General features: G+C 46.3%; 1 protein-coding gene across 4 annotated transcripts in view; it reads left to right on the top strand.

Moving 5' to 3' along the window:
* The window catches only part of TMEM230 (transmembrane protein 230), a 20,709-nt gene continuing 6,617 nt past the window's right edge, over positions 1-14,092 (top strand). The window contains exons 1-2 of one of the 4 annotated variants that reach the window (XM_015421103.1): positions 1-107; positions 11,203-11,333. In XM_015421103.1, coding sequence (XP_015276589.1) covers positions 11,238-11,333 — 96 coding nt within the window. In that variant the 5' untranslated portion in view covers positions 1-107; positions 11,203-11,237. Of the gene's footprint in view, positions 168-233; positions 381-11,022; positions 11,094-11,202; positions 11,334-14,092 lie in introns of those variants that run through there. The other 3 variants (XM_015421101.1, XM_015421104.1, XM_015421102.1) reach the window with 3 other exon arrangements.

Here is a 14,092-nt window from a genome sequence, read left to right as displayed (position 1 = left end):
TGGAAGCGGAAAGAGCTTGCAAAGACCGTAAACTTCCTGGTTTGCAGTCGCTCGGCTGCAGGACGAGGGAGAGATGCTCGGCAAACAGTGATGGGCTTGATCTTCAGGTAGATTGCTGCGAGCCAAAGGGCGCTCATTTTTGCGGCACCGTCGAGAAGCCTTTCCAGGTGGGTCAGGATCTGTATGAAGGCAGTCTCTGCGCTTAAAATCGGAGCAAGGTTGCTCGGGCTTGCTCACAAGGCACCATATCATCCGTATCATCGGGCTGACTCTTCAGGTTTTTTGAAGGGACACCATTTATTGAAGCCTGCGCGGAGATGTGCCGGATCCAATCTTATGTTAAAAAACGACAGGGACCCATGAGCTGTTGTATTATCTTGGTAAGGGAGGCCTGCCATTGTGATATTCTAGAATGAATCCAGCTGTTTTTAAAGTGAAATAAAGCATTGTGCTCCCTTCTCACCTGAAAATAATACTTTACCTTAAAAATCCTCCACTGCAATGCGATTATAGTTCCAGTTAAGGGAGACCGACCGTCCTTCTCTTTAAGGGGTTGTGATTGCCAGTCAGTTTACTGGAAAACAGCGGGATGAATTGGGTGCCTTTATAAAATATGGCACCTCTTGTAAACCTGTATAATTTGTTCGTGCTCATTGCTTTTTTGTGCGCCTGTGTGGGAAGGTGAGGGTTTTAAAAAAATATGCAGAGTTATTTTTAATTGTTGACATTATCACAACCACCCTGTGAAGTAGGATATCACTTTCTCACTTAACAGGAGTTTTGACTTTCAGTATTGTCCATCCCGAACTTGTACATTCACATGAATGGCTCTCTGCCTGGATGTGGCCTGTGTGTTATGAGGGTTCCACCATAATTAACCAGCTTGCCCCCTGAGGTGTTACGGAGTTTCTTCCTTATCCTGCATTGTAACCTCATCTCCAAGTTCCATGCAGTTTCTGACAATTGGAAAAATCATGTAGATTTAAGGTGGTGTGTCGCGAAGAGTCGGACTCGACTGTGCGACTGAACAACAACAAGTGCTTTGAGATACTTTTGTTCCCTGTGAAATCCTAGCTTTTTAAAAGATCTAGATTTAGCTTTTACAGTTGTAGGAGTTGGTGCCGGTGTGGTGTAGTGTAGTGTCAGATTAGTATTTGGAAGACCCAGGTTTGAATCCCTACTCGTATCGTTGAAGCTCACTTGTTGACCTTGGGCCACGTACACTCTCTCAGCCTAACCTACCTCACAGGGTTGTTGTGAGGATAAAATGGAGGAGAGGCAAATGATGTAAGCTGCTTTGGGTCCCCATTGGGAAGAAAGGCCAGGTATAGATGGATGGATGAATTAAATAAATAAATTTGAAGTATTGGGAAATGTGATATCTGCATGCATTAGAAGTTAGGGAAAGAAGGAGCAAGAATAATTTTTCTGATCAGCCATTCCAGAATGAAGTCACTTATGCAGTTGAGGGTCAACATGGTGTAGTGGTTAAGAGCAGCGGACTCTACTCTGGAGAACTATGTTTGATTCCACACTCTTCCACATGAAGCCTGCTGGGTGACCTTGGGCCACTCACAGTTCTCTCGGAACTCTCTCAGCCCCACCTACTTCACAAGGTGCCTCTTGTGGGGAGAACAGTGTAAGAGTCCAGTAGCACCTTAAAGACTAAAAAATGCGGTAGGGTATGAGCTTTCGTGAGTCACTGCTCACTTCTTCAGATACAGCTGTTGTGGGGAGAGGAAAGGGAAGGAGATGGTAAGCCACTTTGAGACTCCTTCAGGTAGAAAAAAGTGGGGTATAAAAACCAAACCTTCTCAGCAGAGGACGCTTTCTTACCTTTCATCTGTAGCATGATGAAACAAATGAGTTGTCATGTTGGCTCTGCCCACTGATAGGCCCTGAGAATAGGTGTAGGAGAGCCAGTTTGGTGTAGTGGTTAAGTGCGCTGACTCTAATCTGGGAGAACTGGGTTTGATTCCCCACTCCTCCACACACAGCTACTGGATGACCTTGAGCAAACCATAGTTCTGTCAGAGCTGTTCTTGAAAGAGCAGTTTCTCAGAGCTCTCTCAGCCCCACCTACCTCACAGGGTGTCTGTTGTGGGGAGGTGGAGGAATGGAGTTTGAAGGGCAGGGTATAAATCCAATCTCTTCTTCTTCCTTTCCCCCTTAGTGAAGAAGAAGAGATTGGATTTATACTCCACCCTTCATTTGGAGTCACAGACCGGCTTACAATCTCCTTCCCCTTCCACAACAAGCACCCTGTGAGATAGGTGGAGCTGAGAGAGCTCTTTCGAGGCCTGCTCTTGTGATAAGAGCTCTGAGAGAACTTGTGACTGATGCAAGGTCACACCAGCAGCTGCATGTGGAGAAGTGGGGAATCAAACCCAGTTTTCCCAGATTAGAGTTAGTGAAGTTCTGCCCTGATGCACCTCTATTGCTCATTTCTGTTTCCTAATCTTGTGCACCTCAAGAGTCTGCAGCTGAATGGCATAAACAGAGAACTTTGCCCAAGACCCTATTTCTGTTCATAATGGTGAGGAGGTTAAAGAGCCCTTTGACTCAAGGTGCATAAAAGGAACTAGTCAGAGGGCCAGATTGAGCCCCAGAACTGTCATTTGCCTATTTCTCTGTTGGTCCGGAGTTCATGGTATGGCAGTGTGTGAGTTCTGAAGAGCAGCTTTCTCCAAAAGTCTGTCCTAACTGGGATGTTGAGACTGTTCTCCTTCTGTGGTGTTCCTTCAGTGACTTCCAGAACTGTTTTGCCTCCTCCAAAGACAATAATGCTAGGAAAAGTTGAAGGAAGCAGGAAAAGAGGAAGACCCAACATGAGATGGATTAACTCCATCAAGGACGCCATGGCCCTCACGGCTAATCATGACAGGACATTTTGGAGATAATTAACCCATAGGGTCACCAATGTTCCCTCTATGCTGCAGAGCCTTGTGAGCAAAAATGCTACTTTGTGAGCTACTGGCATTAAAGTTGTGAGCAGACGATTTTTTTGCTCTGGAGCCCTCCTTCCTGAGCTAAGACAAAAATCTGTGAGCTGGAGGCTAAAAAGCTGTGAACTAGCTCACACTAACTCAGCTTAGAGGGAACACTGCTCACCATCAATGCTCCCTCTAAGCTGTGGTGCCTTGTGAGCAAAGATTCTACTTTGTGAGCCACTGGCTTTAAAGTTGTGAGCGAGTGATTTGGCTAGTGCATAAATTAGTTTGCTCTAGAGCCATCTTTCCTGAGCTAAGACAAAAATGTGTGAGACGGGGGCTAAAAAGCTGTGAACTAGCTCACACTAACTCAGCTTAGAGGGAACACTAGAGAGACAGCCCTTTACAGTCACAACCCCAGTGTCCAGAAAACAACTCTGTTATGGTGCTGAAAGCATCATGGGATGTAGGGTTAGTATCGAGTTCCAGAAAATGATTTCACCCAGTGCTCCCAGGTTAGGAGTCGTGGGCTTTGACCTGAGCCTGCAAAGTTGCAAGGGTTCTGTTGTTGAACAACCAGTGCAAAGATCAGCCTATTACATTTGTATCCCACCCTTCCTCCAGGGTCTTTCCTTCCCCATTTTCCATTTACAACAACCCTGTGAGGTAGATAAGGCTGAGAGAGAGGGTTCTGGCTCAAGGTCACCCAATGAGCAGAATGGTAGAATGGGGATTTGACCCAGAGTCTGGCTCTAGCACTGCAAGCCCCTGGCTGTCAATGTTGTGGAGCTCTGTCACAGGTCAGGCGCTACAACTGACATGTCTGTCCCAGAAAGCTAGAGGGGGTACAGATGCCGAGTGGAGAGCTGGGACCCGAACCATGAAGGGATGGATTCAAGTCTATTCAGTCACTGGGTGATTCTGACCAAGTCACTGTGTGTGTGCGCGCGTGCGTGTGCGTGACCTGCCTCGCAGAAACTTTTGTGAGGATAACATGGGATAACCTGTACACTCTGAGAACCTAGGAAGGAAGGAAGGAAGGCTATGGATCTGGTGACTAAGTCCCATTTTATATTTTAAGAAAAGCTCCTGTGGATACAGCTTTAAAATCTAGACTGAGGGATTGATATCCTCCACAGGGATTAACGTCCCCCTACAGGTGAAAGTCCTCTTAGTTCAGCATACTTAGAACATAGATGGGCAGGTCTATTGCATAAAGATGGGGAGAACTATAATATGCCATTTCTTTGTCTTTAAATATGTATTTTAGATTCCTATATGTGCATTTGCAAAGCACCTGGGAATTGAAACATAAACAAAACTTTTATGTACATTGAGCTATTTTCCATTAGAAGAAGAAGAAGAAGAGATTGGATTTGTACCTCGCCCTTCACTTGGAGTCTCAGAGCGGCTTACAAACTCATTTCCCTTCCCCTCCCCACAACAGACACCCTGTGTGGTGGGTGGGGCTGAGAGAACTCTGACACAAACTGCTCTTTCAGGAACAGCTGTGCCGGAGCTTGTGACTGACCCAAGGTCACACCAGCAGGTGCAAGTGGAGGAGTGGGGAATCAAACCCAGTTCTCCCAGATTAGAGTCCACGCACTTAACCACGACACCAAACTGGCTCTCATTAAGAAGCAAAATCAGAGTCTTCCCTGAAAGTGTCAGTGCAATAGTCTTCTTTTCCGGCTTCTTTAAATAGGTAGAAATATGAGCCACCCCTTGGGCTAGCCAAGAGCAAAGCACAGTGTGCATCTGAAGCTCTTTTAAGAGAGTCTTTGGGCTTGTGCAGCAGTGTCAGATATCCAAGACAAGTGCTTGAAGCCTTTTTGCAGCAAGGATTAGGTCTCTGTGCCTGTTGTAGGAAGGCCAGTCTGGTGAAGGCTATGAGCCCAGCTGATGTGGAATAATGCTTACTTCACAGGATATTTCTACCAAGCCTGCTGAGATCTGCAACTAATCTAATAAAAACTGTTATTTCGTTTCAGATATTCTTTTCAGGTATTTACATATCTCAATTCAGTAATTCCGATGGCAGATACCTCTGTATTTCCCCCCAAATTGCAGGCAGAGGCCTAATGCCCCCTGGTGACTTCATAGTTAAAAGGAGGTCTGCCTTCTTCCTTACATTATGGGCCGCTGGTATACACTGTACTAGAAGGAGCTGTGGTGGCTCAAGTGGTTAAGACGCTGAACTGCAGGCTGTGGAAGGTCGGTAGTTCAGCAGTTCGAGACCCGAGTGTGCCGCATGATGGAGTGAGTTCCTGTTAAGTCCGGCGCTTAACAATAAGTCAGAGAGTGATTTCAGCAAAAACTCAGGTTTATTCAGCTCGATAATCAACTTCTCCAACACGGTACAACTCCTCATAGCCCGAACAGCTTTCCATTGCAGCTGCTCGGTATTTAAACATTCCGGGCTAATGTAGCCACACCTACTATACATATTTCAACCTATCAGGTTGATCGCATAACAAACCAATCATAAGCTTTCCCGCTTACATACAGTTCAAATGTGATTGGCCACAAAGTCTTCGGCGCGAATCCCTGCCGAAGCCTGAAGCTTAACATAGCTTCTCTATGGGGATGATTCCACATTCATCCTAGCATATTCAGGGCAGCATCTGAATACACTACAGTTCCCGTCTCTAGTTCCAGCTCCTGCCAACCTAGCAGTTCGAAAGCAAGAAATTGCAAGTAGATAAATAGGTACCACTTCGGTGGGAAGGTAACAGCGTTCCGTGCGCCTTGGTGTTTAGTCATGCTGGCCAGATGACCACGGAAACGTCTTCGGACAGCGCTGGCTCTTCGGCTTTGAAACGGAGATGAGCACCGCAACCCTAGAGTCGGATTCGACTGGCTTTCGAGCAAGGGAACCTTTACCTTTACTTTATACACTGTACTAGCTCTCCTCAGTACACCTCCTTGGACCCCTCCATTAGCTCTCTGGCTTTCAGCTTTCCAAATGAGGTTCTGCATTTGAGAAGTATTTTATTAGTTATGAGCACTTCCTGCCGTGAGGTTGCCTTCCCTCCCTTTGTTCGGCCCTGCCTTCTGCGTTCGTAGAGCTCCTTCGGCCTCAAGACTGAGGAAGGTAGGATGCTGGCTGAGCACTGCATGTCCTTCCTTTCCTTCCTTGGAACAATGCAATGCCTCTTTCTCTGGTATTGTGCTGCTTCCTTTCTCCCCAGCCTGTCTGTGAAGCTGGCCTTTTATTTCCTTCTCTGGTCTCACTCCTGCCTCGCTGAGGAGCCCCTCTCCATTCAATAGCCCCTGCACCTGAGCCTGGCCCAACCTCACCTGTTTCCCTGACCCAGGTGTCCCTCTTCAGTCACCTGCTGGCTGGGGCCTGTAGCTTCTCTTGTCTGCCTTAGGCAAGCAACCTGCTCCCTAGCACCTTTCCTTCCCTCCAATGGCCACAGACCAGGTAAGTATCCTGGCTCTGGGGTGGGGGTGGGGGGTGAGTCTGGCCATAGGCTCCCATCCAAACATTAATTAATTAAAAATATTTATATCTCACCTTTCCCTTATGGCTCAAGGCAGCTTACAGTCCCAAGATTAAAAACAAACAAGCAGGAACCCTCAAGGACTTGCAGGAGGCATCTCATTTTCCCCTCCTCCACTGTTTCCTCCGTCCCTTTCCTGAAAGCCCCCATAGGCTCTCCCCTTTTCCTGCTTCCTTCTGTCTTCCCAACCAACAGCCAACCTACCTTTATCTGCCCCTCTATCTTCAGCTTTCCCTCTTCCCCACATAGCAGCCTCTACCAAGGAAAATTATGGTCCAGTTGTGGGGTGCTGGTCACTGGGCCAGGCACCCTTGCATGACAGGGAACGCTCAAGGGCTTGTGGTAGGGCACCACACTTTCCTCTGTATCCCCCTCCCTGCACTATTTCCTTGTTCCCTCCTCCTGGCAACACCCATATCCTCTCCCCGCCTCATTACTCTTCTCAACCATTCACCAATCTACTTTTTATCTGCTTCCCATACCCAGCTGCATTTATTATTTATTTACTTTATACCTTGCCTTTCTCCACAGTGGGGACTAAAGCAGTATATATTATCCTTCTTTCCTTCTTTTTGTCCTCAGAACAGCCCTGTGAGGTAGGTTAGGCTGAAAGTATGTGACTGGTCCAAAATCACCTAGTGAACTTCCACATCAAGATGAGGATTCAAATCTGGTTCTCTAGACTCTGCTCTGAAGCTCTAACTGCTATACCGCACTGGCTTTCATAAGGTAGCTGCTGTTGAATAGTAGCAACCAGCCAGGCCTAGCTGAGTCATGCAAGTTGGGTAGTATCAAGTCACTCAGTGGTTGCTGCCAGGTCCAAGCCTGGCCCTGATGAGTCCTCCCTCAAAAGCCAAAGTAGCCCTGGGAAAGGTCTGTGCCCTCTCCTCCTGCCTTTTACAGAAACCGACCTTGGAATGCTGTGGTTGCCTAGCAATGGACACTCGAGGGAACCTGTTTCTTAAAGCAACTGACTCTCTTTTTATTATTTTGGGTTTTTTACAAAACCCAATCACTTTTTGGGGGGGATTTCAGATTTTTCTTCAAACCTGGGCAGTTTTCAGGTTTGTAAGGAAGATTTGTCTTGCCCGTTCATAGCTCTAATCACTAGATTTAGGTATCCTCAGATTTGGCTGACGTGGCTAATAGAACACGCAAGTGGGGACTTTCAAGAAACTTTGAGTGGCCATCCATTCACTGCACCTTTGATTCCTCCACTTCTCTCTGTGTCTACCTCCCCCCTCCTCCTCTCTTACTTTCAGTCTCTCTTCCCTATGTCTGCCAGCATTCCTTCTCTGTTTCTGCCTCTCTCATCCCATCACTCTCTCTGTGTCTCCCCACCCCATCACACACATTCTTCTCTCGCCTTCTTCCCCTTACAGCATTAGTGGCTTGTCTGCTGCCATGGTGGTGGCAGCTGCTTGCCTCCCCCCTCGGCCAGCTTTGCCCCCTCAGCAGGTCTTCACTGCCTCAGTGGCTCATCTGGCTGTGGCTCGTCTGCTCCCTGCCAGCTTTGCTGTTTTAGCAGCTCCTCACACGGCCTCTTTGCTGCCTTGGTGGCTCCTCTGGCCACTCGCCCAGCCGCTTCACTGCCGTGGTGGCGGTGGCTCATCTGCCCCCCTACTAGCTTCACCACCTCAGCGGCATTGCTGGCTGCTCACCCAGCCTCTTGGCCATCTCGGGGGCTGGCTTTGTTGCTTCTGTGCTGCTGCGGCTGCCTGTTGCCTGCCCAGTGGCAGCAGCTTGCTTGGCCCCCGCCCCAGCAGCTTTGCTGCCTTGGCAGTAGCAGGTCCTCACCTTCAGCCCCTGGTCTGTTTTCTGCCTCAGCTGCTCACCCGGCTGTTTGTCACCTCAGTGGCTGTACCAACTCCTCCCCCAACCGCCTGCAGCTTCACTGCCTCAGGGAGTATAAGAGTTGTACACATGCAGACAAAACTACTTGTTTAGGGGTGAATTAAACCCCCCAAGGTTGTTTTTTTTTGACATTTTCAGGTTTTTCTGCAAACCTGGGGGGATCCCCCAAGTTTACAGGAAAATCTGTTTCGTGTCCATGTGTCCCCAATCTGTGGATTTAGATATCCACAGATGGGGGGGGGGGCACATGTCACTATTAAATATATATGTGTGTTTGTGTGTGAGAGAGATAAAATATACTTAAACCCTATTTCCCCCCTCAAGAAAATGCCTGTAGCTTAATATTTCATTACAAGCTCTCACAAATAAAACAGCCCATGGTTTCCTCCCTTCACCATCTCAGGGAGCCTGTTCCACTATATGGAAAGGAGAGGGTTTTTGTAGGTCGCCAAACTAGCTGCCTGAAGCAGAGGACGAGCTGGGGGTGGCAGCCAGAACCCCACAGTCGGGTGAGTTCCTTTTTCAGGCAGGATGCCATCTCTGAGCAACCTTTTGGCCTCCTCTGAGCAACCTTTGTGTTTCTAAAGCAGAAGGCAGCAACTGCAGGCTTATCCTCTGCCCAGTAGCAGGGTGGCTGATCTGCGTCTGTGAGTGCCTCCTTCCGCGCTCCTGTCCACTAACATGAAAGCCACAGGCTTTGACTCACCGCAGGATGACAGCAGAGCTGCCAAGGCAACAGGGCTAAATAAAGACTCTGGTGGAACGGCTGCCACTGCCGCCTTTGTAGTTTTAATATAGCAGAGCTGGTGGCGGACCGGACTCTTTCTCCTTAGGCATTTCCTCCAGAAATCAGCCACCTTCCTGGCCCTGTTCTGGCTTCCAAAGGGACATCCCATTAGAAACAACCTGATTTTAGGCAGGAAGGACTGTTCTGTAGTCTCTCTGTGCAGCCCCTAAAAAAATGAGTGGGGAATTTTCATGAAGGATTCCGCTGTAGATGTTTTCCTCTTTACGCTTTAACTGGGGTTGCACTTATTTTGCAAGTCATCACGGAAGAACTGAGTGTAAAGAAACTAGCTTTATTTGACCAGAGTCTGTGTAAAGTTAAGCTAGCCCGGGAGGCCTAGCAAGGAGAATTGTGGGAACGTGGGTCTCAGAAGAAAGACAGAGATGTACTTAACTGAGATCCAGTTGAAATGGATTGTGCTTGTGCCAAGGCCCTGCCAGCGAGGGAGGGAGAACATTCCTTGATCTTGTTATCAGTCACCTCATTAGAACTAACCTTGAGGAATACTTGCTAATGAAGTGGTTTGGTTCAGCTGCAGAAATTCAAAGCATTTCCTTGACAGTGTCTTGATGTTTGCCTTGTTGGTGGACAACAGGACATAAAAACATGCCATTTTCAGCGTGGAAACTGTTTATTTCACATCCCATGGAAAAGAAGCCCCACAAAATAATAAAGGTGAAATGTTCATTTGGCCTGAGTATGTCTAACCCTGGAATAAGGTTTGGGAAGGATATAGATTTTGAGCAAGAGATAGAGCGGCTGAACAGTCAGAGAAGGAGTGATGGAGATCCAGGTTGGCCTTTTGACTGGTTAAAAACAGTTTGGTCAATCAGCCAGTCAAATGCTGGTGAAGTATTTTTAAAGCCTCCGTTTTATTAAAACAACAGGAAAAATGCATGTTACTTCCTGAAGCAAATCAATGAACAGCTGTTGGGAAACAATGAAATTACTTTCTAATAATTTGCTTTTAACTCTTTAACTAAAAATGTTAGCAGTGTTAGTCATTCTTCTCTTTGTCCGTCCCCCCCCTCCCCGGGCACACCACTATTAGCATAATACCATTTCAATTTATTTTTAAAGCAAAATTCAAACATGACACCATAAAAAGTAGAAAATGTAATCTGCCATCTGTCCAATAGCATTCCTGACTTCAGAAGGTATATGACAGCTGTAAAGAACAAAAACAAAACCTTGTTCTTTGACAATATTGAAACATTATCTGTTAAAATGTGAAGCTGTCTTATGCTGTGCCAGACTGTTGGTCTTGTGACTCAGTTTTGCCTTCTCTGACTGGCAGTGGCTCCCCAACACCAGTCGGTCTTTCCCAACACCCATTACTTGAGATCCAGGGATTGAACCTGAGGCCTTGTGCATACAAAACATTGGCTATAACTCTGACCCACACTCCTCACTCAGAAGAGGTCTGGTGTAGTCTGTGGCTCCGACTAAGCCATGCCTACGTACTTAATCTCTAATCAATTCTCCATAACTCTTTGAAATTTTTGATAACAACACAGTACTCCCTTTCAGCCCCCTTCTGCTGTTTTTTGACTGGTGAACCAACCAGCTTGTCAACCTTAACATGGATTCTGTTAATGGTAAATAACTTCTGTCCCCTGGGGCCTAGTTCTCACTGATGTAGTAAACGGGTTTCTAATCTTCAGTATTTTGGACTGTCTATGAGGGGGCTCACGTAAGTGACTGCTCTCCAGTACAAAACAACTACGCACAAAAACCCAGGAGGTCACCAAAGAGAAAAGCTAGGCAAGAACTCTTCTTGTTACTGTTCTATGTACAGGGATATATATATATATTTTTAATGCAACAAATTTTCCATGCCAGGAGCTTCCACCTGCAAATGCGGCAGCCTAGAAACAAGCTTGTCGTATCAGTAAGATTAAGGTCTTTCACTTCCTTTTGTTTCTCTTTCATATCCTGTATGTGATTACAGTATGACCTCTTTGGGGCAGAGACCTGTTTATGTGGCTGCACACCTGATTAAGTGACACATTCTAGGTTAGTGACAGGGTCTCTGTGCTTGACTAATCTAGCTGCTCTCCAAAAAGTTGCTTACGCTCTGCCTTTAATTCCCATCCTAATGAGAGCTCTTGTGTCTTTATTTCAGATTCCAGCTGCTGCTCACTCTTTTCCTTGGCAAAGATGCCATCCCGAACAAACATTGCGGCTTCAATCCCTAGTAGCAAAGTGAAATATTCCAAGCTCGCCAGTACTGATGAAGGCTACATCGACTTGCAGGTAAAGAGGGAAGTTGGGCTGGATGGCCCCTTTGTCTGGGGAGCACTGATATCTTTGCCCTGCACTCCATCCTCCCTTGCATTCCGTGCTTCTTGGTGGGCTGCCCTTAGCTTCAGGCATATATGCATGGCCGTTCGATACAATTGTCAGATGAAGAATTCGGGGTAATGGAAAGGCATTTGTACTTTAGGACTTGCTTACTCAGTCAAGAGGCACATTGTCCTAGGACAGTGGTGGCGAACCTATGGCACGGGTGCCAGAGGTGGCACTCAGAGCCCTCTCTGTGGGCACGTGTGCCATCGCCCCAGCCAGGCCCAGACCATCATTAAAGTGTTGAATTCTTTGCTAAATAATTTTAAGTAAATGAAAGCATTTGGGATTTCTTTCCTTACTTTGTTTGGATCATCTTAAGTTAACGTCTGAGTTGTTTTTTCTAAAGTAAAACCTCAGTATTCAGGTTAAATTGCCATGTCGGCACTTTGTGATAAATAAGTGGGTTTTGGGTCACAGTTTGGGCACTCGGTCTCTAAAAGGTTTGCCATCACTGTCCTAGGATAACCGCCCCTGTATGACTACCTTGTTACACTACCGGTACTTCTGTGGAATTGTGAACTTGGCCTTTCTAGGGCAGATTGATGCATGTGTGTTTTACCTCTTACACTTTTATCCTGCCCTTAGTTCCTTTGTTATTCTACTTGATGTGATTCTCCCCTCTTTTATTGTAGCTGCAACGGTGTGAGGTAAGTTAGGCTGAAAGCAGCTGAGTTTCCTGGCTGGCTGAGGATTTGAACCCAGGTCTTCCCCTGTCCTTGTGTGACAATCTGAATGCTATACCATATTGGCTCTTCATCTTTTGATGGCTTGTCTGTGTGAATAGGCCATCAGGGATGTCTGTCATCCAATGATGTTGCTTTAAAACACAGTGCAATTTGGTGGAGCTCGTTCGTGCATTCAGACGTATTTCATCCTTTCCTGAGGAGGTCAAGTGAGGAATATGCAGGTGGCAATTATGGACAGCCCTTTTATTTTTTGTAAAGCATTCTTTATGTGATCAAAGGGAGGTCTGTCAGTGGGACTCCTTTTTAAAATGTGTCATCGACCCTTTTTTCAGTCAGCAGTTGGCCCCTTGGATCTGACTGCAAATCAGAATTTGATGAGTATCCAGCCCGGTTAACTCATCTTCTGTAGGGCACAGGATACCAGGCTAGGATGTGGGAGATCCAGTTTGGCTCTCTACTCTGCCATGGAAGCTTGCTGGATGACCTTGGGCCAGTCACAGACTCTCAGCCTAACCTACCACATAGGGTTGTTGTGAGGATAAAATGGAGGAGAAGAGAACGATATAAACCACTTCAGGTTACCACTGGAGAGAAAAGTGGGGTTGAATGTATTACTGTTTATGCTTATTGGATTTTATGTATATGTGACTTATCCTTGAATAAAAAACGACGCAGAAAATAAAAAGCTGAAAAATAAGCCATTACTGTCATATATACATACCCCTTATTCTCCAGTGTCTTTGCTCTTTGGGTTGCTGCTGAGAGTAGATATTTCACTAGTTACTTTGTTCTGCTTGCTACCAGCTGTCCTTTTTTTGCACCTGAAAAACATCTACAATATTAAAATGTGTTAGTTTGGACAAGTCTACTTTTGCTTATGGAGACAACAGAACCAATATGGGCTCCCCCTCCTACTGATTCATAGATTAAATCTCAGGGTTTTGATAGTCTTGCATCTTCACAAGTGGTAATTCTTCTCCAGGGGATTATCTTCGAATTAGAATCGGGACATTAATATGTAACACTAGCATTAATGGAAGTTTTGTCATCACCCACAATACCGCCATGCATGCAGGAGATAATTGGACTATGTGTCATAATTATCTTCTCCTTGTTTTGGGAAGGGGGAATGGCTTAAAAGGTCTGCCTGCCAAAGTTGTGTTCTGGAATCTTTTGGTTAGGGAATAAGAACATGCTCCAATTTTGCCTTGTTCCCTCTTGCTGCCCTCAGATATTTGCAGGAGGAAGATATATTAATACATGTTAGTGAGACCTGGGTGAATAGAAAGCAGCTGGTGGCCTTGCTGTGAAGACCCCTAATATCCTTAGTGGAATTAACATTTTGGAAATCATGTGTCTTTGTTATTGCACTGCTTTTGGCCCGGTTGTTAAAAATGTTATGCTAGATGGCATATTAGACTGATCAGTTTAACATTCATCTAACAAGGCCATGCAAACATTATATGCTTAATAATCCAAATTTGTTGTTCAGTCGCATAGTCGAGTCTGACTCTTCACGGCCCCATGGACCACATCACACCAGGCTCTCCTGTCTTCCGCTGTGCTCCGGAGTTTGCTTAATTTCATGTTTGTTGCCTCGATAACACTGTCAAACCATCTCATCCTTTGCCGTCCCCTTCTTCTTTGACCTTCAATCTTTGACCCAGCATCAGGGTCTTCTCCAGTGAGTGCTCCCTTCTCATTTGGTGGCCAAAGTATTTGAGCTTCAGCTTCTGGCCTTTCAGGGAACAGTCAGGGTTGATTTCTTTTAGGATTGACTGATTTGATCTTCTTGCAGTCCAGGGGACTCTCAAGAGTCTTCTCCAGCACCGCCTGGCCTTCCTTATGGTCCAACTCTCGCAGCCATACATTACTACTGGGAATACCATTGCTTTGACCGTACAGACTTTTGTTGGCAGGGTGATGTCTCTACTTTTTATTATGCTGTCAAGGTTTGCCATTGCTTTCCTCCCAAGGAGC

This window comes from Gekko japonicus, unplaced genomic scaffold, assembly GCF_001447785.1.
Source record: "Gekko japonicus isolate JY-2015 unplaced genomic scaffold, Gekko_japonicus_V1.1 scaffold13, whole genome shotgun sequence".
NCBI lineage: Eukaryota > Metazoa > Chordata > Lepidosauria > Squamata > Gekkonidae > Gekko > Gekko japonicus.
Note: the sequence above shows the minus strand (reverse complement) of the source record. Positions and strands in the feature narration are given on the sequence as shown.